The 23,747-nt window shown below is 38.5% G+C and overlaps 3 protein-coding genes and 1 pseudogene across 3 annotated transcripts; 1 reads left to right on the forward strand and 3 right to left on the reverse strand.

Moving 5' to 3' along the window:
• Positions 1-201: 201 nt before the first annotated feature.
• On the reverse strand, positions 202-1,239 carry LOC102514912 (olfactory receptor 56B1). Its single transcript, XM_006185661.2, has one exon. The coding sequence runs from the start codon at positions 1,183-1,185 to the stop codon at positions 202-204; it is 984 nt and encodes a 327-aa protein (XP_006185723.2). The 5' UTR covers positions 1,186-1,239.
• Positions 1,240-6,574: 5,335 nt separating this feature from the next.
• LOC102507879 (olfactory receptor 52N4-like) lies at positions 6,575-7,623 on the reverse strand. The gene is given in 2 exon segments (XM_014560097.2): positions 6,575-6,825; positions 6,828-7,623. Coding segments are annotated over 2 exon segments (966 nt in total). The 5' UTR covers positions 7,581-7,623; the 3' UTR covers positions 6,575-6,612.
• A 3,756-nt stretch (positions 7,624-11,379) lies between these two features.
• Positions 11,380-12,474, reverse strand: LOC102507616 (putative olfactory receptor 52P1). Its single transcript, XM_014560098.2, is given in 2 exon segments — positions 11,380-12,444; positions 12,446-12,474. Coding segments are annotated over 2 exon segments (966 nt in total). The 3' UTR covers positions 11,380-11,507.
• A 7,296-nt stretch (positions 12,475-19,770) lies between these two features.
• On the forward strand, positions 19,771-22,017 carry LOC116666679 (annotated as a pseudogene).
• Positions 22,018-23,747: the final 1,730 nt, after the last annotated feature.

Raw genomic sequence — 23,747 nt, forward strand, 5'->3', positions numbered from 1 at the left:
AGAAAGTCCTTGCTTTTCTCACATATATTTAGCTCTTGTCAATATTTTGAAGCTTCTGTGAAGGTTTTCAGTTTTTTCCCTTTCACAATCATTTTACAATTGTTTATATGAAAATTGAAAACATATCTCAAAGGCATTCGGTATCCCCATCATCTTTGAAAGTTTACTATCCACCATAAAAGAAGCTAAAGTCCATGAACGTCATGAAGAAGGTCTCTGATGCCTTACTTTCTTTTCCAGGCTCAAACAAAACACCTTTTGGAAGCCTGCTCTAAGTTCTTTAGTCCTAAGTGCATACACCATAGGGTTGAGGGAAGGGGGGATAATGTTATGCAGCACATTGAGTAGGACTGGAATCAAAGTAGCTTTAGTCTCTGCCAGGTGAGTTACTGAAATCACTACAACAACTGTGTAGAAGAAGAGGATAAGGATGAGATGGGAGGTACAGGTGCTCAGAGCCTTGGACACAGCTTCAGCTGAGTTCAGTCTAAGTACAGAGCGCAGAATCAAAGTGTATGACAATATTATAAGACTTAGATCACTCCCCATTCCAAGCCATGCCAGAACCAACTGGCAAATGCTGTTTGGTCTCCTGTCATCACAAGCCAGTCTAGTGACCCCAAGGTTAGAACACAGACAATGCTCAATCTCATTCCTGAAGCAATAATTACGCTGGGCTGCAAGCACAGGCACTGGAATGACGACCAAGCCATTCCGAAACACCATGAATAAGGTAGCTTTTAAGATTAAGGCATTGGTGACAATTGATGGGTAGCGAAGAGGGTGGCAAATAGCTACATATCTATCAAAAGCCATGCAGAGGAAGATGCCTGACTCCATGCCAACAAAGCAGTGGATGGCATAAATCTGAGCAAAACACTCAGGGAGGCTAATGACCTTGGCATCAAACCAGAAGATGGCCCGGATCTTGGGCATGATGGTGGTGGCCAACCCCATGTCCACCACAGAGAGGATGCCTAAGAAATGATACATGGGCTGCTGAAGAGCAGAGTCCTGGCAGACGGTGATGAGGATGAGGGAGTTGGCACCGATTGCTGAGAGGTAGAGTAATGCCAGCGGTAAAGAAAGCCAGTGTTGCCAGCTGTGAATGCCTGGGAATCCCATCAAGATGAACTCAGAGACCTGGAATTTCGAGCTATTGGAGACTTGCAGAGACATAGACATATTCTCCTAAGAGATAAAAAAACAAAACATGTTTTTCAGAGTTGCTGTCTCTGCGCATAATTGTATTAAACATTTTTTTAAAATTGTCTCTACATAATGTTGTTTGGTGCTATTAACCAAATAAATTCTGTAGTCCATCTCGTAATAATATAAGATAAATTACAATGAAGTTCTACGGCTTTAGAAGTAGAGCGTAAACATAATAGTAACAGTTATCAATGTTGATTATTCAGGGAAAATCCTACGTGAATCTCAAATCTCTATTTGTCTTGTGCTCAGTTACTGCAGGTTAGGACCAAAACATAAATATGATTCTCAACTTTTGTTTGTTCATTTGTTTTTTAAACCTCTAATTTTCTCTTTCTCTTTAGTAACTTTGTGGAATCGAGTGAATAAGTTTGTTCTCTTCATTTTTTTCTCAATCTTCTCTGAGTCAGACTTTTATTAACAATAAGTAGATTTTTTTAAGTGCAGAATTATGGCAGATTAAATTTTATAGCTACATCACTCCAGCTTGTAATCATTGTCCATAAATATTTTGTATAGCCTTCCAATAATTTGGTATTATAGACTTTTAAGGGTTTGCAGCCATAAGGCATGCTGCAGATTGGAAGAAGAATAGCTTTCTTTGATATTCTACTTTGTATGGCCTTCTGAGGAGGTCACAGAAGAATAGCTTAAAAGGGAATTAACAAACCTGACTTCCTTTTCCATAAACAATTGCTTCCTTACCATGTTGTCTTCTCTCCTTTACTTCCTCTTTGCACCCCTTCTCTTCAGCACTGCTTCTGTAATCTCACCTGGTCACACTTGTCTCTGCCCAAGCTTCTCTCTTTTTGTCAGCAATCTGACCTTTCTAAGATTGATATTCCCTTGCTTAAAATAACTTATATCTTCACACCTCCCTTCACATACAATTCAAATTCCTTTATGGTGCACAAAGCACCTTCTGACATGAACAAATTTACTGAGTATCATCTTTGGTTTTACCTCCTTGTATCTTATATACTTCAGATACACAAAATATTTGCTCTTGACTAAAATTGTTGACTTTGCAAAGCATTTAATTATTAATATGTTCACCTTGGTGGAAGCTATTGTAGGTTTACGAGCAAGAAAACAAAAGAGACTAGAAAATTGTGCTTTAAAACATAAAACACGAAAGTTTTTAAATGAAATGTTTAGATTATTAACCATTTAATTATATTGGTTATAGGTTTATTCTTGATAAAATTACTTTTAAACACAAAAAAATTCTAAAAGAAATTAAAATTCTTCTGCAGCATCACCAATGAAAAAAGATTGATCTTAACAACTAGATGCCCTTTTATCAGATATTCAGATAAACATATGCTGCCTAGTTATGAATAAACCATCCTTTTTAAATGGTAGGGTGTAATTTGATAAACAGTAAAATCATCTAAATGTATTCATGGCAAAGTTTAATGAGTAGCAGACAAACAGGTTTAGAGACGAAGCTATGACTTTGGACTTTTAGATGAAAATTCTGAAGGTTCTGAAGGAATAGCTCCATCATGAGCGTTTGGAAGCTGTGTAACTTACTTGACTGCACAAGGTCCGGCATTTTTGTCAAATACTCATTTATTGTTATGCATCCTTGTATAAAAAACACCTTGTATCTTTGATGTTTTTTCCATTTTCTTTAAATGTTTATCCTTGGTTCATGGTCATTTGATACAGCTAAGATAAAGAGCAGATCTGAGATCACAGAAGAAAATAATTACTTTTAATGTTTTTTTCCCCCAGCAATTAGAGGTTAGCAGGACTTGGAATATAATTCTTCCATGTAAAACAGTTAATATATGAATCCTGAAGGTAGGTAATCTGGCATCTGTTTCGTAGAAGAGGTAACTTCTACAGTGCCATACAGATGTTATATTTTTCTAATTCTAGTCACAACCCCCTTGAAAAGTCTCTCCAAGCCTCTGTATCCTGCTAGGGTAGAGGTAAGGGTCAGTCCATTGTGTAGGATGTTACCAAAAGCAGTGTAAGGAGAGGTTAATGATTAGCCTTGAATATTCTGGGATTTAACCAATGTGACTATGACAAGGCTTTAGTACTTACTGTGGTTTTGAGCAGAGACTCACAAGTAAGGTCCTAGCAATGGCAGAGGTTTCCTACCAGGTGGAAATACACCTATTTGAAAAAGGAGATTTCACAAGAGATGAAGAAGGATTCTCAGATGACTCATGGCATAGAGACTATGAGTGTGTTGAATTTATGGGATGTTTACTACTCATAGTTTACTACTCAAGCAGCTCAGTCCTCTAAGGTTAATAGACCTCCTTTGGAGACATGAGAAGAGAATGGCCCATAGAGAAAGCTAAATTCCTAGGATGTTAAATCCCAAAAGGCTAGAAAGGATATCAACTCACAGTTATGTTTCTAGTAATGTAACCTGAGAACTTATATAAACAGAAAAATACCTTCATTTGTGAAACCAAGTTGGCCCCACAAAGAGTGGACAATTTTATTAGAGTATTTGAATTGTTATTGAGTACAAAAATTCAGGTCATTCTAAATTCTCTGGTTAGGAGGTTGCACTTTTTAAAAAAGTACTCTTAAAGGGGAGAGTATTCATTCATCCCAAAATATATGCTGACTTGCTATAGTATTTAGAAGATATGGTAGCCATAAAATGATTATTAAAACTGTCACAGTCCCTGTCCCATGGAAATTGTGATCTAGTTGGGGCAGGAGGGAAAGTACTGAATGAATCATCAAGAAAATACATAATTATGGACTGAATAAATGCTTTGGAGCAAAAGTACCCAGAGATATGAGAGCTTATAATGGAAATAATTAATTTGGTCTTGATGTCAGAGGATTTCCTGAAGAAATGCCAGTTTGTGTTGAGGTCAAGTGTTTGAACGTGAGTTACCTATGGTGTGTTTGGTGGGGTGAAAGGAAGGCAGGTGAAGTATCCAAGGAAGTTTAAGATGCTGAAATGAGAGGGATTGTGGCATATTCTATATAATAAATGTGGCTTCAGCTCTGAGATGTGGTGAAAAATGAGATACTGTGGGAAATAGAGCTGTTGAGGTAACAGAGACCAGAGACTTACAAGCAAGCTTGTGCTAAAATCATAAGAGACCACTGAAGCCAGAGAATTCACACATGGCAGCAATGTGGAGACAAGATTAAATGTAGCAAGAATGAATATAAGTAAGTCAAGTAGGCAACAGTGATCCAAGGGAGAGATGATTATACCTTGAAGTAGGACATGGGAAGCAAAGGTGAAGAAAAGGGCATGGATTTGGAAGATATGTTGGAGGTAAAATTAATAATTTTTATGACTGAAGAACAATTCTAAGTTCCTGATTTATGCAGTGGGATGACATGTGATGCTATTTACATACTTAAGGAAGATTGAAGAAAGACCAAGTTACAGGGCGAGAGAATGAATTCAGATTAATTATGTCAACATGAAGTATCTTAGAGGCAGGCATGTAAAGATTGTTTAGCCAGCACATGGAAGAGTTGTCTCAAAGAGCAAAGAAGCAATTTGAGAGAAAAAATGGAATGACCAGTATATTATTGGACGATCTTTAGAGTATAGAATATATTCATCTTTATTATCCAATTTGTTGGCACATAATTTTTCATAGTAGTTTCTTATGATTCTGTGTATTTTGGTGGTATCAGCTGTAATGTCTCCTCTTTCATTTATGATTTTATTTAATTGAGTCTTCTTTCTTTTTTTAGTCTATCAAAGATTTGTCAATTTGGTATAGCTTTTCAAAAAAACAGGTCTTAGTTTTATTGATCTTTTATACTGTTTTATCTGGTTTCCATTTTATTTCTTCCACTCTGATTTTTGTTATTTTCTTCCTTCTGCTAACTTTGCACTTAGTTGGTTCTTCTTTTTATGATTCCTGGATGTATACAGTTAGGTTGTTTATTCAAGATTTTTTTTTATAACACATGAATTTGTTGCTGTAATCTTTTCTCTAAGAACTGCTTTTGCAGCATCACCTAGTTTTTGGTGTGTTGTGTTTCCATTTTCATTTGTTTCAAGTCTTTTGAATATTGATGTCTTTTATTATTTTATTCTACCTGAAATCTTTTTTATGAAATCTGTGGCAATGCTATGAAACTATGATTATTTATAGTCTTGTTACTGAACCAAAGCTTCAGTCCACTTGCCCTCACACAGTGAAGCCAATCTACACTCCCCGGGTTGTGCTGAAGGAAAGTACAGTATTTACTATAGATGGCATACAAGGACTTCTGGACAGCTAATGCTCAGAAAGTCCAAATTCCCTGATGGGTTTCAAAAAAGCATTTTTGAAGGGAAGGTGAGGGAGGGGAGTCCCAGTGTATGTGATCATCTTGTGCACAATTCTGTGATTGGTTGATGGTGAGATAACAGGACAGTGTTACAGAGGTTAACATTATCAATCCTTAGGCTCCAGTAGGTCTGAGGTCTACATGCTTATGGTCATCTAGTAGTTAATTTCTTCAATTTGATGGGGGTTTTGGCATCTGTAAACAACTCAGGAAATATTTATCAGATACTGTATCTGGGTACTTCAGAGAGGAGCTAAAGCAGAAGCATGGGTGAGGGGGTGTGTTCTGGGAAGGCCCCACTGGGTCCTGCTAGTTACAGTGTCTCACCTTCATGTTAATTTTGAATATTATGCAGAAAATGTTCAAGTAATTTTCTTAGTTTCCCTTTTCAGCTCAAAAGAAGAAAAGTAACCATTGTCCTCCAGACCCTGTACACATAGAAATACATTTATTATAATATTTTATATATTTCATTATTCTACTTCTCCCTCCAAACTTTACACTCTGTGAAAGCTTTATTCGATGAAAAGAGACAACTCATTATTTGGGGAAGAGGCAAGTATATGAGATTCATCCAAGGAGAGACCTGGTCAGACACCAGGTCACTATGTTTCTCATAAGACGCTAAGAGATTTACACCTCATTATATTATTGACCTCACAGTGTACTTTCTAGTTTTATCTTTAAGACATTGTTGAGACAACAGAAGACTTTGGGGAATGATGAGAACACATAGTGCATTTTTTTCAGGTTAAATCACAGTTATTAAATAGGAAATTCAATTCACAATTAAAAAATAGCAGTTTTGGTCATCTGGTCCCAGATCATTGGTCTCACGAGAGTCAGCTTTTTAGATAACTGCTCCAGCTTTACATTAGTATTTTTCTCTATTGGAATTCGATATTATTGAAACTTGAGCTATACAGAGAACCTGGAGGTGAAAAACATAAGTGGAGGCTTGAAAAAATTTGGTATTCTATAAAAAAATTAACGGGGATGGATTAATCATCACATTAACTTGGCAAGATCAGATACCTATTCTTGGAAAGTCTCTTGACTAAACAAACAGAAACATTCTTTCCTTTTCCCTCCCCTCTTCCCAGGCAAATGTCCTTCTCACATACTGTGGGATTTGATATACTTAGAACTTGAAAGAATCCTTACAATACAGTCTCTTATGTGCTTAGTTTTCACCCCATAGTCAACAGGATTCATAGTGGGAGGTAGGAGCAGATAAGTATTGGCCACAATGATGTGGCAAGATGGAGGAATTGTGTGGCCTCCAAAACAATGGGAAAAGAAGGAGAAGAAAGCTGGACTGTAGGAAAAAAGACAATGGAAGAGATGTGAGCAGTGCAGGTGCCAAAGGCCTTCTGCTGAGCATCTGCTGAGGAGAGGCTGACCACTGCCCAAAGGATCATGGTGTAAGAGAGTGTGATGCACTGGATGTCAAAGCCCCCAGTCAGAAGGGCAACCATCAGACCATAGATAACATTGAGCTTGATATTTCCACAGGACAACTTGTCTACAGACATGTGGTCACAGTAGGTGTGGGGAATGAATTTGCCTCTGCAGTCAGGCAGGCGCTTAATGAGGAAAGTGAAGGGAGTGATGAGCAGCACCCCTTTGAGAAAACTGGAGAGCCCAGCCTTTGCAATGACAGGATTGGTGAGGATAGTTGAGTAGCGCAGAGGGTAGCAGATGGCCACATAGCAGTCCAGGGCCATCAGCATGAGCACCCCAGACTCCATCCCTGTGAAGGTGTGAATGAAGAACATCTGAACCAGGCATTCATTAAAGCCAATTTCCTTGAGATGAAACCAGAAGATGCAGAGAGCTTTAGGGATTGTACTAGAGCACATGACAAGGTCAATGAGACAAAGCATGGCCAAGAAGTAGTACATGGGCTTGTGCAGGGCGTCCTTATAGTGTATGAGGTAGAGGAGTCCACAGGTCCCTACCACAGCCGTAGCATACATGGAGCAGAATGGGAGGGAAATCCACATGTGCATGTCCTCCAGCCCTGCGATCCCATTAAGTATGAAGGAGGCTGGATTCATGTCTGTTTGGTTCAGCACTAGCATAATCAAGCTAATGTGATCATTAATCAGCTACAGCACTTGTGGATCCTCCTAGAAAAAGATAAGAGGAAGAACCATCTTGGTTATCATCACTGCCTTCATTTCTTTTGCCTTTTTTCTCCAAGATACATTTCAGTGGGCAAAAAGCCAATTTTTGACTTCCAGGGAATATGAGCATAAACACTTTTTTAATCAAATGGATTCTTGTATGTGCATATTTTTTTTTCACTCATTCATTTATATATGTAGTCCACAAATACTTTTTAGTGTCTAACTTGCCTAATTCTATAATAGGCAAGTAGTATTCATTTATAAAATAAGAACTTTTTGTTATTATTTTTGAAGCTATTTTTGTTGACATATTATTTAAATATTAGTAACTATAATCCAGGCACCAAAATCATGAAACTTTAAGTATATCATATTTTGAGAAAAAATAGTGGTTTCTCTTGTACATGGGTACTAGGAGGCTGGAGCTGGGGCAAGATATTGGGCCAAGGCCGGATGATGACATACAGTCTGTCAATTTCTGAATAGCAAGATTCTCCTAAGGAAATGGTCAGCCTGAAGGCCATATTTTAGCTACCTGTTTCTCAGATATTATATTGAAAAGTGCAGGACTCAGAATGCCTTAAGAATTACTGAAATGAAGGTTAATGGCTAAAATTTGGAAAACACAAAAGTAGCCTGGAAGAATAAAACCATAACATAAATGCATAAATTACTGTAAAAAGATAAACTAAGTGCAACTTTATATACCATCATCAATCTTCATTTCCAGAATTTACAGGCAGTGATTCCCCCATCCCCACACCAGACCATTCCCAATTCTTATGACATGAAAATAGGTTCTTCCTATAGATATAATGCAAAATACATATTGGCTTAAAATATATTTTGGCTTCAGTGAGAATTTACAGATAGATCTTAATTCAAGTGAAATCAGACACTCATAAGAGAAAGAGGTAGGCAAGTAGGCAGCAGGAGAAATTTGAACATAATTCTTATGACCTAGAATTGTTCTCTGTATATTTCCCATTATTCTCTGACATGGCAGTGGTCCATTCCTGACTTCCACACAAAGCAAGCATTCCTACATGGTTGAAGGGTTGTTTATGTAGATGCATATGTATTATAATCACTTAAATAGATTCTTAAGGCCAAAGGCAAGAAATAAATATTTCTACCAGTCCTTGCACCATCACCATGCATCTCTTTCTGACTTGAACTTAGATCAATGAAATAAAACATTTATATCTATGGGGAAAAAAAGAAAAGCAATTAGTATCTATCTTAAATCCATTTCTCTCTTTATCCCAATGGCTAAAATAAAAATTCTGCTGTCACTGACCCCTGTATTGTTATATTTAAATACCTTAGGTCTTGGAGGGCAAAGAAAGGAGATGCTGTGTACCTGGTTCAATATTACAGGAACTTGGTTGTGTAAGCATCACAGTCTCTGGGCAAGATTTTAACTCTAGATTTCTTTCCTGTTGATCTAAGCCTCAAGGAAAATGAGTGTTACATATCCCCAAAGTCCCAAGGAATATTTCAAAACATCAAAGGCCATAGGCTAACCTCCTGGGTGCTCAAATGGGGACTGACACCTATCTAAACATGTATATGTATGTATATATTCAGGTATGTATGGATACATGTTTGCATGAATATATTTATTATGTAAATGTGTGCAGGTATATAGCTGGATATAAATCAGAAGTAAGATGTTTTATTAAAAACTAATAATTTCATTACTGTAGGGCTCAGTTCCTTTCCCTGTGAAGTTTTGCAAAGGTCCTGGGGGAGTCAAGTTGAATAAATTTAAATTATGTAAATTATTCACATAATCATTCACTAAATCACTCTTTTAAAATATATTCATTTGTCCCTCCACTAAAGTAACATTTATTAGTGTATTTTTAAAATTTATTAATATGAGCATATACCTAGGTAGATGTTTTAATAGAAATGCGACGATGTATCATTACACATATATCGCTGTGTTTATAATTAAGAGTATACAATTAGCACATTAAATGTTCTTCCAAAAGACGATTTTTAAGTCTGCATAAATGTTTATTAAATAGATAGAGTATTTTAAAATATTTTTCTATCTTTTCATGTCCAGTGGGTTTTTTAAAATTATTAAATAAAAATGCTACAGCAAATATATTCACGAATCATATATGGCACTCTGGTCTTATTATTTACTTAAAACAAATTCCTAGTAGTGTATAAAAGTCTCCATTCTATTATGCCAAGGACAATTTTATCTTCAGAAAGTCTATACCAGTTTTATTGGAGAAAGTGATATATCAGTGATGCTTATATTTAGAGTAGCTTGATAACTAAAGATATCGTTTAAAAAATTAACAAACAGAAACCTTAATTAAATAAAGTTGAGAGACCAGAAGGAGAAGCTCTCACACCCTAAGATGATTAACAGAGCCCAACAAGAAGAAAAACCCCTATTCTATTCTGGCAAGGACTCAGCTAATAAAAAACCATGGAGTCTGTGTTTACTATGGCCCTCCTAACTTCCTTTTCCCCTCTACAGAAGTGTTCTCCTTCCCTTGATATGCAGGGATTTACACCTGGCTCACCATGACTGCAGAGCCCAAACCACAATTCCCTGGTAATCCCAGAGAGACCTATCTTTTTTGGAGAAGTATCTGTCAGTCTATTTGTTTCAGGTCAACAATACCGATTTTTTTTCTAGCCTTATTGTACTCAGTTCTGAAATGCTTTCATTATTTTTCCTATGGACCTGGTTGAGGTTTTCTTTTTGATCTAATATCATTTCCTTGAGAACATGAAGGAACACATTTTAGACAGAGAAGAAAAGCTAGGATTGTGTAGTATCACAGAAGTCACGGTAGGCAGATTGTGGAGAAGTAGAGTGCACAATAATACAACTTGTTGTAACGTAGTCCAATTAGACAAGATTACTGGTGGCTTTGATAACAGACTCTTTACTGGAAACTTCAACTTGTAGTTGAAGCCAGATTATAAAGGTGGGAAGAAATAGAAATTGAGAAAGCAGAAATAATTAGTTTCAAAAATATTTTCCAGAAACTTACATGAAAGAAGAAAAGTCACTAATATTAAAGGAATTTTTGCTATTGGGTAAAAAAGCCATAAGTTAAAACACACTGTAAATATGAGAAATAGAAGAAGTGAATGATGGTCTGAGCTCCCAAGAGCATATTTTGAGAACTTTGGTTGATCAGAAAAAGGAATTAGCAATAAGCAAATACAGTAATAAATGGGAAAATAATGGCTGTACATGTCAAAAAGATTAGAATTTGAGAGGGTTCACTTTCTAATAATTTCATTTTTCTTTATGGGACAGACATTAATGGAATATTGAAAACCATGAGGGGCAGGAGGTGTACAAGAGAACTGAGGATGGCAAAAACATATTATTATAAACCATGTAGTAGGTAAAAACATAGCCATGTAATGAGATCCCAGTTAAAAGCTGAAATTATGAACAAATGTTGCTTGCAATCTGCATATGTGTTTACTTTCTTCAGAAGCGGTCCACAGTCTCAGTATAGCAACATATGACACAGAGCACAGAATTGTTCCAGGGTTGGGGTTGTAAGGCTTTTGCGCTAGTAAGACGATAATTTTGAAGCATAAAATAGAAACTTAGTTGATGAACCATGGTGTTTAGAATTGTATAAAATTCTTTAAAATTTGTGCAGAATATCTCCACTTGAGGATTATAATAAAAAATTAAAACCAGTGCCACTCCATGGACTGACAGTCTTCCTATAGAACCGTGTGATGATTGGAAATGGTCTAGAAGTTACTGTGAAGGACATCATAACTGGTTAACATCTCTTTCCCATCTGAAATACTGAGGACTGCTTAATCTTGAAAAGTTTCATATCATTTGGACTAAGTCCCTTCTATACTCCTGGATCACTCAGATGACTTGACCCCAGTTCCATGCCCCTTTTGAAACACCCTGACAACCCTTTCCCGTATTTCTTTGGTCTTAGCTCCATATACTATAGGGTTAAGAGCAGGTTGGAAGAGCAGATAAACATTGGCCAAAAGAATGTGAATATGGAGTGGAACATGATGACCAAAACGATGGGTAAAAAAGGAGAAGAGGGCTGGTGTATAAGAGATTAGGGTAACACAGACATGGGAACCACAAGTCCCCAGGGCCTTGGACCGAGCTTCGTGGGATGAGAGACGAAGAACAGCTCATGCAATAAGGACATAGGAAAGACCAATGCAGAGCAAGTCAACCCCAATGACCAATAGTGCTGCTGTCAGCCCATACACACGGTTGGGCCTGGTGTCTCCACAGGCTAGCTTCACTACGGCCATGTGCTCACAGTACGTATGTGGGATCACATGGCTTTGGCAGAAGCTCAGACGCCCAATGAGGAAAGGACATGGGAGCATGAGAATGGAGCCCCGCACCATAGCTGCCACTGCAATGCGGACAATGATGGTGTCAGTGAGGATAGTGGCATAGTGGAGTGGGTGGCAAATAGCCACATAACGATCAAAGGCCATGGCCAGCAGCATAGTGGACTCCATCATCATGCAGAAAGCATGAATGAAAAACATCTGTGCCAGGCATGCAGAGGCAGAGATGTGCCCAGCTCCACACCAGAGGATGGCCAGCAGCTTGGGGACTGTAGAGAAAGAGGCAGCCGAGTCAATGGTGGAGAGCATGCACAGGAACAGGTACACAGGCTTGTGCAGGACTGGTTCAGTGGCAACAACAACCAGGATGGTTACGTTGCCCACAATTGTGGCTGTGCACAGGCAGCACACAGGGAGTGAGAGCCGTAAGTGGAACTGCTCCAGACCTGGGATGCCCACCAGGAAGAAAGCAGGAGTCCAGGTAAGTGTAATTAGGAGACTTCATGGTTTGGCCAAGAATTCTGGGCATCTTCTTAGGTCAGAATCCCTCACATAGTATCACATCATCTGAAAAGACAACACACAACAGGATGTGAATGAGCCTAGAGTAACACATCTGTTTCTTACACCCGGTGTGCATGTATCCAAATAGAAGAGAAAGAAACTCTCCTGCTCCTTAATGGATCAGATACTGCATGTGTGTAGTTATTGAAAAAAACAAACATCAGGGAAGAATCTTCCTTTTGGGACTGCACAGAAAATCTTTCCTTACCATGTAGGTGAGTTTAAGAGACAGCCCAATACCAGATAGCCCAAACATGTAGGTAAACAAGATCAGCTATTGCGTTTGTTCTCACAGACACAGGGACTAACAGGAGGAAGGAAGGTTGGTGACAAATGCTAGTCTCATCACAGCTCAAGGCCAGTAAATCACGACCTCCACAGTAGATGGGACAATGTGGCTTCTCCCAGTAGGTGCTTATGTAGAGTCTTGTTGCACACACAGCTCTCTGAACTTATACCTGAGAGGTAAAGATGGCAAATATTTAAGTTGTTGATCAATTTGACTTAGGATCTTATTAAGATAAAAGTTTGGACTCGTCCAAAAATGTAAACATTATGCACGTGCTTTGAGCTCTCTAGAACTCCATCTAATATCCAGGAAAGGGTGTATTCCAGACTCCATGTTTGCCTTCACATATTGTTTGAAGAGGAAAGAATATTTTAAAAGCACAGAATCTTGAAGTTTTTAAAGCTGGAAGTTGTGGTGGTAAAAAAGAGTTTAGGATCCATGAAATTGGGAACAAATCTTTGTTATTTACCTCTTACTGGTTGTGTTGCCTTGGACAAGTCAATTTTCCTCTAAAACAGAACAGTTTTCTGATCTGTAATATTGTAATAATGCTTTGTGAGGTTGTTGAAATTTGAAAAAAAACTACCTAGTACACTTTGTGGCTTATAGAAGGTGCTCAGTAAATAATGACATTTACTATTATCATTGCCTTCATATTAGTAGGAAAGTGATCTCATATCCAATACGGAATCCTCACAGTTACCTCAACCAACTAGAAACTAGTCTTACCTTGAATATTTATATAATGAGTGTTTACACAATGAGAATTATAGGGTAAATCTGCTGATAAAATAAACGTTGGTTATAATTTTTTCTGTCTGACCTCTACAGTTACATGACAATCATTAGAAGACCAGAAAACAGCTTTCCTGTCTGCTCTTAGCCAAACCACTAAGCACTCAGCTCTGGTTTTATGACACGTATTTGCTTGCTGAGCTAATGTGAGCCCCTGTTCAACATGGATAATGGCGCAGGAATCAGATGTAGAAGCAGAAAAGCCCTGCTCACTGCACCGCTCCAACCCCTTAGTTTATGCCAGACCTTCCTACAGTTTTCAGTCTTGTCACAAATTCACTCACTGTCAGCCAGAAGGCTTAACTTGAGGATTGTTCATGGAGTTTTATTTCTGCTTTTTAAGTCCCTGACTTTCTGCCTTGTGACTTTTTCTTGTAGAAGTTGGACTGAGCAAACATTACCACATGTCACTAGAATAGATTGGCTCCTAATTTGATTGATGCAAGTGACCATTACTTGCAGTTCCTGTAGTTTCTTTCTAAGGAATCCCAACCTTTGCAGTTGCCATCACCTTCATAGGGCCATATACTCTTATCATCTCCCTCACTCCCATTATCATCCCTTTCCCACCCAACTCACAGGAATAGTCTGTTGTCTCACACTATCTCTTTCATAAAATATCTTATGATATTGATAAATATTTGTGAACATTCTTTCTCACACCTCAGTTTGAACCTGTCCCTCTGACTAAATTTCCATTCCAATTCTTATTGTGATATTAAAGCCAATGCTCTCAGTAAGATAAAAATTTCTGACATCACAATTTGGAGAAAGATATGATGGAGAAGAATTTTCCATACCTGAAACTGCACCACGAACCGAAGGCTGTCATTCTGTCTGGACAAGAGCACAATTAAACTGAGGCCCCTTCTGCCCGTTTTAAGAAGCTTGGACCATGGGAAAGCTCAGTGGAATCATTAAGGTTCTACAAATTCCCTCTGCCCAATTTATTGCTTTTTATCTCTGCAGTGTGTCACTAGGCACACAGATTACCTCTCAGGTGCTTAGTGAGCAATTATTTCTTGTTAGTAATTTGAGGACTACCACAGTAACTGTCCTGAATTTTTCTTTGTAGCACCTCCCATTTCCCTGGTTTGACTAACATACCATTTGCTTCTTCCTTTGTTGGAGGCTCCCCACTTGGCTCCCCTTTCCAACCACTGAGCCTAAGTCAAAGTAAAACTCTCCGTTTAGGAAGTCTGCTAAATAAAGCTCCAAACTAGTTTACACAGAGGTGTCATTTAGCAAAGTCCCCTTTCCTGACCTCTAAATCTCGTTCTTCCTGTTTTAAAGTAAATTCCCCACTGCCAGTCGTACAGATGGACTTTTCTTGAGGGCTCTTTTCCAGACATTTTCCCCAGCCCAAACTCACATAACTCCAGGACAGTAGGAAAGAGAAGGCACGGCACTGCAGAAATACCCTTGGAAGATCGAAAGAGCATCGCTAGCCTCCCACCTCGACTATCTGAATACTGGGCCAGGAGGTTGTTTTACCGATGAAACCCACCTCACCATCCCACTGCGGAGTTAGGTGGTTTGCGCTGGGTTTATGGCTAGAGCCATCCAGGTAGTTTCTGTGTTCCCCAGGAAACTGAACATCCAAGTGTTTCTTCTGTAGTTTATCAGATTGGAATATAGAGGTGAAGGCACAGGGTTCTGTTAAAGAGTCAGGGAAGGAGTATTTGTAGTCTACTCCCTTGGAACTCTATTTTTGTTTTGGTTTTAATCTTCCACCTCTCAGCACTGGGGCTGTTTATCTAAGGGCATCTAACAGTTTACAGCCCCTGAGGCCACAGGTGCTACCGCTATCTGCTCTGGAGCCCTCTCCATTTCTAACGCGGCTCCATTTCCCAAGGCCCCCAGGATGGCTATGCTTTCACTCCCAGTTCTTTCTAGATTGTCCAAGGCCTGTTCTGCTATGTTTACTCCTTCCTGGGACTCCACTGTTATAGAGAGTTTACTGCTCATGTCCTCAGACTGGCCACTGTTACATAGCTGCAGAGTGGCTTTGTGAGATGCTTTGTCTTTTTTATTTTATTTTTTTAAGGGTGAGGGTTACAGGATACATGATCAGCTCAAGGACATTCTTCTGATTGGTTGGTATTTAGGAAATCTCAATTACCAATTTTCTGGTTCCAACCAGTTTTGGGTCTACATGCTAGTGGTCAGCATGCAGTTAACTTCCTCCACCTAGTGGGGGCTTTAGCATCTGCAAAACAACTCAAAACTATGGCTCACGGTATTATCTCTAGTCCTTGAGGAGGAACCAAGGGTCCTTGATTTTGTTTTTGCTTTATGGTCCATTATTTTGTCTTGCTTGACTGCTTTTCTTAGTTTCTGCATTTTCTCACTTCTTTGATTAAATTTGCTCTTTAGAACTCAGGGAAGGCCTAGGAGGCTAAAGATTTTCTACAAACAAGAGACAGGAGGACAGAGGGAGTCTGTCTCTGGCAAGGCCCTACAGGGTCCTGCTCAGTTTCAATATATTTTACCCTTCTTTCTTAGCAACAATGAAGGATCAGGCAATTATTTTTCAAGAACTGAAGATCTTTATGTTTATTGTCTCTGTGACAAGTGAGAAAAAATTGTAGGCTGGGAACATGGATAAATTAAATATGTGATGCTAGCTATTGACATTTTGGAAGGTAATGATTTTTGAAATAAATGGTACACATATAATAATTATTGACATTTGAAAGTTCAATTGAGACAACTATACATTGACAGTAGGCTATTAATATAATTGTGTAATATTTTCTGTAGATGTTACAATTATCAGTACTGACTTAGAGGTAAGAGTTGTGGTTGAAGAACAAGAGGTCAGAGGTCTTGACATTGGAGAGAAACAGACAGGTTTAGTTGGTGGAAGAGAAGAATCAGAGGTTAAGAGAGTGCGCAGGTACGAAATGGTCCTTGGAATGGAAAAATTCAACAAACTGTGAAATCAGCTCATCTTCATGAATATTTAATTTACCCAAAAGGGTGACAGGAGTGAGTATAGAGCAGAAAATAATCTATAGTTCTTCTGTATCTTTAATGGTAACTCATTTCTCTATTCATATTTACATTCCCATTCTGCCTTTAGTCTTGTTAGTTCCAGAATAAATAGAGACTGGTTAGTACCCTATTAATTATTTTCTTCTTTATGTACTTATCTTAAATCTAGTCCAGTTTTAAAGATATGGAAGAATCCAACTTAAATTCTATGTAATCTTTTGTAGCAACTTAAGTGAATTGATTTTATGAGTGTCACATTTTAAGTGATTTAAGTATGGCTAAGAGAGTGATCTGTAAGTGATGCTTCTCTCTAAGTTTTAGATCTCAGATTATAAGAATTTTAGTTGTAATAGTCAGTTAGGGTCAGATATGTACGGGAGCAAAATTTGCCACAGTAAAATGTATCTCTTTGGCATGAGGATTAACTTAGGCTGATTATTTTAAAGAAACAGAAGACTCAGAAGTTTTCTTGCTACCTCTCCTTTAACTACCTAAAATAATTTAGATAACAGGTTTATTCCCGAAATAGAGCTATCACCAGAGATATCTGCAAAGAATATGGGCTCGGTGTGGTGGTGGGGGAACTCAGCAGAGCCTGAAAATCAGAGTCCACTCTGTGTCCTATTGTCTCTGCATGACTGTCTCTGTTTCCTGAACACTTGTTTACCAACCATTTGCTTTTTCATCTCTATGCAGATTTCCTTCCTCCCCTTTGAAGTTCCAAACAGTCATCCCCAATACCGTTTTTTGTCTTTAGCTGAAGATGACATTTAAGGTAAGGATTTTGGCCATTGTGGTGAGTCATTTGGTTTTCTGGGTCTCTCCCATGTATGCATGTTACTAAACTTTTATTTTCTCTTGTTAATCTGTCTCATGTCAGTTTAATTCTTAGACCAGCCAGAATAACTTCGAAAGAGTAGAGGAACATTTCTTCCTCCCCAGCTGATACTATATGAGAAGCAAAACAGATCTTTAACTAAGGGATGTATAAAAACAACAAGATTAACAGCTAATAATCATTCATCTCAAATTTTAGAATAAGAACTGGAATGAGGCATGCATATGTTTTTTTTTTAAAACACAAGGAACGTGCAGAAAATACTTAGACTAAGAACATTTAATATTTATATTCATATACTATGCAGCCGACCCTGAGGACCCTGGTTTGTGGTGCTCAGTTTAAGTGCAGACTTTATTTTAATAGCACTACAGGTGACCTGAAGCAAATATTTCAGGAATCGTTATATTCTAACAGAGTATCATAAACATTTAGGAGTTTTCCTTAAATCATATGATGGAAATAATATTCTGTGATAGTATTAATGAATTTAGTGACACAGTTCTCAGGGTGTTTTCTACAGTGGGTTTCTAATGTAACTAAGAAACTCCTAGCCATATGAGTAAAAAGAAATTCTGTTACCGTCTTAAACTCTTCTCCTTGTTTGTGCAGGATCTACAGATCCTCTTCAGCAAACCCATGTAGGATGCTGCTAGCTTGTATCAGAACTGTCCAGTGTCCTCAGTGTCTGTACAGGCATAAGTGCAAAGTTCCATCTAAGTGCACTCTGTATCATTGTTTCCAAAGGAGAATTGTTCCCTCTAGTATGTAGTACAAAATGCTAGTGACAGTGTTAATTTTATTTATTCAGGTAAATATTCTTCTCTTTTGTGTTGGTTCCCATTGTCCACCCTGCACCCCCATACACATACACACTCTATTATAAAGATTAGCTTCCTTTTAGTAGTCTAAGTTTAATGCAGATTTCTATCATTTTGCAGACATATGTATTTCAACTTCCTATAGGAATTATTAATTATCCCTATGACTACAATAGCTCCGAGGGCTTTCTGAATATCCTTTTACATCATAACATTAATTTCTCTAACATACGGGACCATAAGTAGAGGCTATAGGCATAAATTGAATGTACGTGACTTTTAAAAAGAAACAGATGAAATGGACAACATGTGGTGGAGGGAAGAATAGGTAAAGATTAGTGGGAGGATTTCTTGATTTAACTACTGCTTGGAATGTCTATAGATCTTTGGAAGGAAAGAAATTCTGCTTAATATATGATAGAGATGAAGAACGAATTAGTAACCCAGTGGACTAATTTGAAGTAAATGCTTTGTGACTAAAAGCAATTCCATCTACACACGAGGGCTGGTTGTAATGAAAGATGCACAAATCATGTAAAAACCTCAGAAGACTGTCCATCAAGCACACAAATACCTAACTTGATAGAGAGTGGGAGTCTGTTTTGTGTGTCAGTCTCAACCTCTGGATAACCAATGTTGTGGCTGGACCCACCTTTGTGGTTCCTAGTAGGATTGCAAGATATCCTCAGCAATAACCATCAGGAAACTTTGTGGGGAAAACAGTTGATTACTTACGAGTCCTAGAAGTTACACGGCACACCTGGGGCCTCACAGTGAGGTAGAGAGAGAGGATGTGGGACTCAGGTTCTGCTTTTATGGGGATCAAAGGTGAGGGCTTAGGATTTTGGAGGCTCACTCTTTATTGGTGAATTTAAAACATAGGAGCAGAAATTTAAAGCATGAGAAGAGGAAAAACAAGGGGCCAGGATGCCCATTTATCAAAAACAACCAAGATCTCTAAAACAAAGGAGTCTGGAGTGGGCTGGATGTGGCCTCCCTCTTCATCTAGTCCTCTGGGTGGCAATGTGTTTATTTGAGATAGCAATCTTTGAAGTGGATGTCGAGGCCATCAAAGCTCAGGGCAGACACATGCATTACCAAAAAAAGGAGAATAGCCAACTGCCAGAGCTTATCCTACAGAGTGCCCTTATTTGGAAGCTATATCTTTCATATTTTGTCCAAAAAACAGAGGGCTCCAGTGGTGAGAAACAGGATCAAAACCAGAGAGTGGATCTCTGAAAGAGAGAAAAGTGAAGAAACTCAAAGGAGATTCCCACCAGCCCCCTCCTCCCCCATAGCTCAGCACTTCTGCGGTGAGGGGTGTGTAAGCATATTTCCTCTCTCTGTATATAGGAAGCTTCCCAATGAGAAGATTATGGTTCTTCTATCAGGTTCTTCCATCTTTAGTCAAGGATGAAAATATTTTCTCCTATTCTTACTCAGAACTGCAAACAATATTTTTGAAGTATAGAATTGCTGGACTGGGAGGGCTGAAAGTCAAAGTCCACTAGAGATTGTCTTATACAGAAGAGAAGCCTGAGGCTCATAAAGAACTGAATGTGAAAATAATACAGGTGCTTAGAGATAGAACTAAAGCCATACTGAAGATTCCATGATTCCACAGAAGTAGTCTTCCATCTTTTTCTGAGCCCCATCTCAAGTGAGTCAAAAAAAGCAAAACTGGTATTAAAAAACAAAAAACAAAAAACCCACCTGAGTCTCATTGTTAAACTTTCTTGAACAACCACCAACAGTTTCTGCTATGCGAATCTTCAGCCATTCCAGCTTTATGAACTTCACTTGGATGGGCACACCTGGCTTACAGTCATAGCACTTACGGCTGTCTCTTTCTTTCTCCTCCATGTTTTTGGCTATCTTCAATGGCAATGGTGTTATCCTCTTTCTGGTGGCCACAGAGCCCACATTTCACACACCAATGTACCTGCTCCTGGCTCTGCTGATGGTGGCTGGCTGATGTCACATCCACTGACTCTATTGCCTAAGCTCCTCTGCCTCTTCTGGTTCAGTGATCAGGGTATGGCTGCCAATGCCTGCTTCACCCAGATGTTTTTCATCCATGGAGCATCTGTGGTACGATCAGCCCTACTTGTTGCAGTGGGCCTTGACCACTATGTGGCTGTGTATGAGCCATTATGCTACATCACGATTCTAAGCCATTCCTTGTTGGACATGTGGGACTGGTGGCTCTAGCCAAGGGTGTGATTCTTATCCTGCCAATGCCTCTCCTACTTCAAAGGTTGACCTTGTGCCACCTGGTCATTCCTCATACCTACTGTGACCACATGGCTATGGTGAAACTGGCCTATGATGATGCCAGACCTAACCATATCTATGGGCTCTTTGTGATTCTTCTTGTGGTTGGACTGGATTTACTGCTCATTAGCCTGCAAATGATAAATGCTGGTGACAGTGAGAAGAAAAGGGAACCCTTCTACACTGTTGGTGGGAATGTAGTTTGGTGCAACCATTGTGGAAAATAGTATGGAGATTCCTTAGAAAACTGAAAATAGACTTACCCTAAGCTCCATCAATCCCACACCTGGGCATATGTCCAGAGGAAACTCTAATTCAAAATGATGCATGCACCCCAATATTCATAGCAGCACTATTTACAATAACCAAGACATGGAAGCAACCTAAATGTCCATTGGCAGAAGATTGGATAAAGAAGATGTGGCATATGTCTCAAATGGAATATTACTCAGCCATAAAAAGAATAAAACAATGCCATTTGTAGCAACATGAAGGGGTTGGAGATTATCATACCAAATGAAGTAAGCCAGAAAGAGAAAGAAAAATGTCATATAGTATCACTTATATGTGGAATCTAAAAAAGGGACACAAATGAATTTACTTACAAAACAGATCTGGAGGGTAGGACAAGAATGGACACTAGGAAGATCCTGGGCTGGCCTCTTCTGATAGAAAAATTTACAACTACAAATAGACAAACTATCTCTGAGAACCACCTGAAGACCAGCAGAAAGTATTTTCCACAACTAAACATAAAAATAAAAAGCTTCATATGGATGGGCAAGAGGAACAGTAATAGGATCTGAGTGAGACTCACACACAGTAGAGGGGGGATTTTATAGCCTCAGAGGTCCTCCCTAAGGTTTGAGGGCTTTTAACCTCACATTGGGCTCCCCAGCCTGGGGAACCTACACCAGGAAGATGATCCCCCCATAATGTCTGGCTTTGATAACCAGCAAAAGCCATAGGGCTGTGGAAAACTAAGAATCCACTCCTAAAAGGTACACACAAAAATTTACTCACCCTTAATTCCAGCACATAGGCAGCTATTTGAAAGTGCCTGGGTAATATATGATTCATTAACTAATTTTAGGATGTTTCCCAGAAGGGCAGGAATCTATTGGAACTTTCTCTGGGTACAAAGGAGCCAACAGGCACTTTTCTGTTTTTCTTTTCTTTTCTTTTCTTTTCCTTTTTTTTTTTTTTTTTTTTTGTATGTAAGGGGGCTTGCTCTCTACCTAACTGGCCTGGCACTGGCAGTGCCATTTCAGACACTCTCCATCTAACTCAATAGTACTTACCCAACTCTGGGTTCACCAGTGGACCTGACACAGCTGGCAATCCTCCAAAGTGGCCTCCACCCTACCTGACCTCGTAGCTGCCCTTGGCCAGCACCAGAGCCTCTTCAAGGTGGCCACCTACCCCAAAAGACTTAGCAGGTGCCCTCAGCTGGCACTGGAGCCCCTCTAAACTGTCCCCTTACTCTGCCAGTCCCAGTAGGCACCATTGGCCAGTACTAGCATCCCCAAAGTGGCTTCTGCCCTGGGGGCTGTCCCCACACACCAGAGTGCCCACAACACTTTCAGCCAGGGCTTACAGCCAACCACACCAGGGACCAGCCCTGCCCACTAGCATGCCCACAGCAATCATGGCCCAGCCACAGCAGGAGGACACATACAGCCCACAACAGGGACATTCCTTGAGCACCTGGCTGTAGTATCCAGGGGAAATCATGTTATTGGACCCCACAAGACACCAAAGCTACTCTTTCAAGACTGAGAGATGTAGCTGATCTACCTAATACAGAGAACCAAACACAGAGAGTTAGAGAAAATAAGATGACAAAGAGTACCTTCCAAACAAAAGAATAAAATAAAACCTCAAAAAAGAACTAAATAAAATGAAGATAAACAATCTTCCAGATAAAGAGTTAACAGTAATAGTCATTAAGATGCTCACCAAAATCAGGAGAATAAAGGAACACAGTGAGAAGAACTTTAACAAAGAAATAGACAATATTAAAAAAGAAACAATCAGAGCTAAAGAAAACAATAAATTATAAATATACTAGAGGGAATCAACAGCAGATAAAATGATGCAGAAGGATGGATCAGCAATCTGTAAGACGGATTAGTGGAAATTACCCAACTGGAATAGCAGAAAGAAAAAAGAAACAAATAAAATAAAGTGGATAACTTAAGGGACTTCTAGGACAACATCAAGCATACTAACATTCACACTATAGGGAGCCCAGAGAAGAAGGAAGAGAGACAGAAAATCTATCTGAAAAAAATAACAGCTAAAACTTCCTTAACCTGATAAAACAAACATATTTAAGTCTAGGAAGTCCCAAACAAGATAAACCCAAACAGACTCACACCAAGACACATTATAATTAAAATGTCAAAAGTTAAAGAGGAAATCTTAAAATTAACAAGGGAAAAACAACTAGTTACATATAGGAGAGCCCATAGAATATCAGCTAACTTTTCAGCAGAAACTTTGCAGGCCAGAAGAGAGTGGCAGAACATATTCAAAGTATTGAAAGAAATAAAAAAACACCCTTACAATCAAGACTACTCTGTCTAGCAAGTTATCATTCAGAATTGAAGCAGAGATAAACAGTTAACAAGACAGGCAAAAGCTAAAGTTTATTACCAATAAATCAACCTTACAAGAAATGTTAAAGGAACTTCTTTAATGGAAAAAAGATCATAACTAGAAATATAAAAATTACAAAAGAAAAAAAATCTCACCAGTAAAAGCAAATATAGAGCAAAGGCAGTGGCTCAACCCCCTATATAGCTAGTATGAAGGTTAAAAGACAAAAAAAGTAAAATCACATGTATCTATAATAATTAGTTAAGGGATATACAAAATAAAAAATGTAAACTATAATGTCAAAACCATAAAATGTGGGGGGAGGGTAAAAATGTAGCATTTTTAGAATGCACTTCAACTTAAGTGACTATCAGTTTAGACTGTTATATGCATAGATGGTTATATAAAAACCTCATAGTAACTGCAAACCAAAAACTGATAATAGATACATAAAAAATAAAAAGAAAGAAATGCAAACAAAACACTAAAGAAAGTTATCAAATCACAAGGAAAGAGAACAAAAGAAGAAAAAAAAACAGAAAAGAACAAAAATTACCAGAAAGCAATTAACAAAATGACAGTAAGTATATACCTATCAA

This window comes from Camelus ferus, chromosome 10 (assembly GCF_009834535.1).
Source record: "Camelus ferus isolate YT-003-E chromosome 10, BCGSAC_Cfer_1.0, whole genome shotgun sequence".
Lineage (NCBI taxonomy): Eukaryota > Metazoa > Chordata > Mammalia > Artiodactyla > Camelidae > Camelus > Camelus ferus.

What these genes read in the sequence shown, in the direction of transcription:
- LOC102514912 (XM_006185661.2), bottom strand. Translation starts at nt 1,185, where the DNA reads ATGTCTATGTCTCTGCAAGTCTCCAATAGCTCGAAATTCCAGGTCTCT.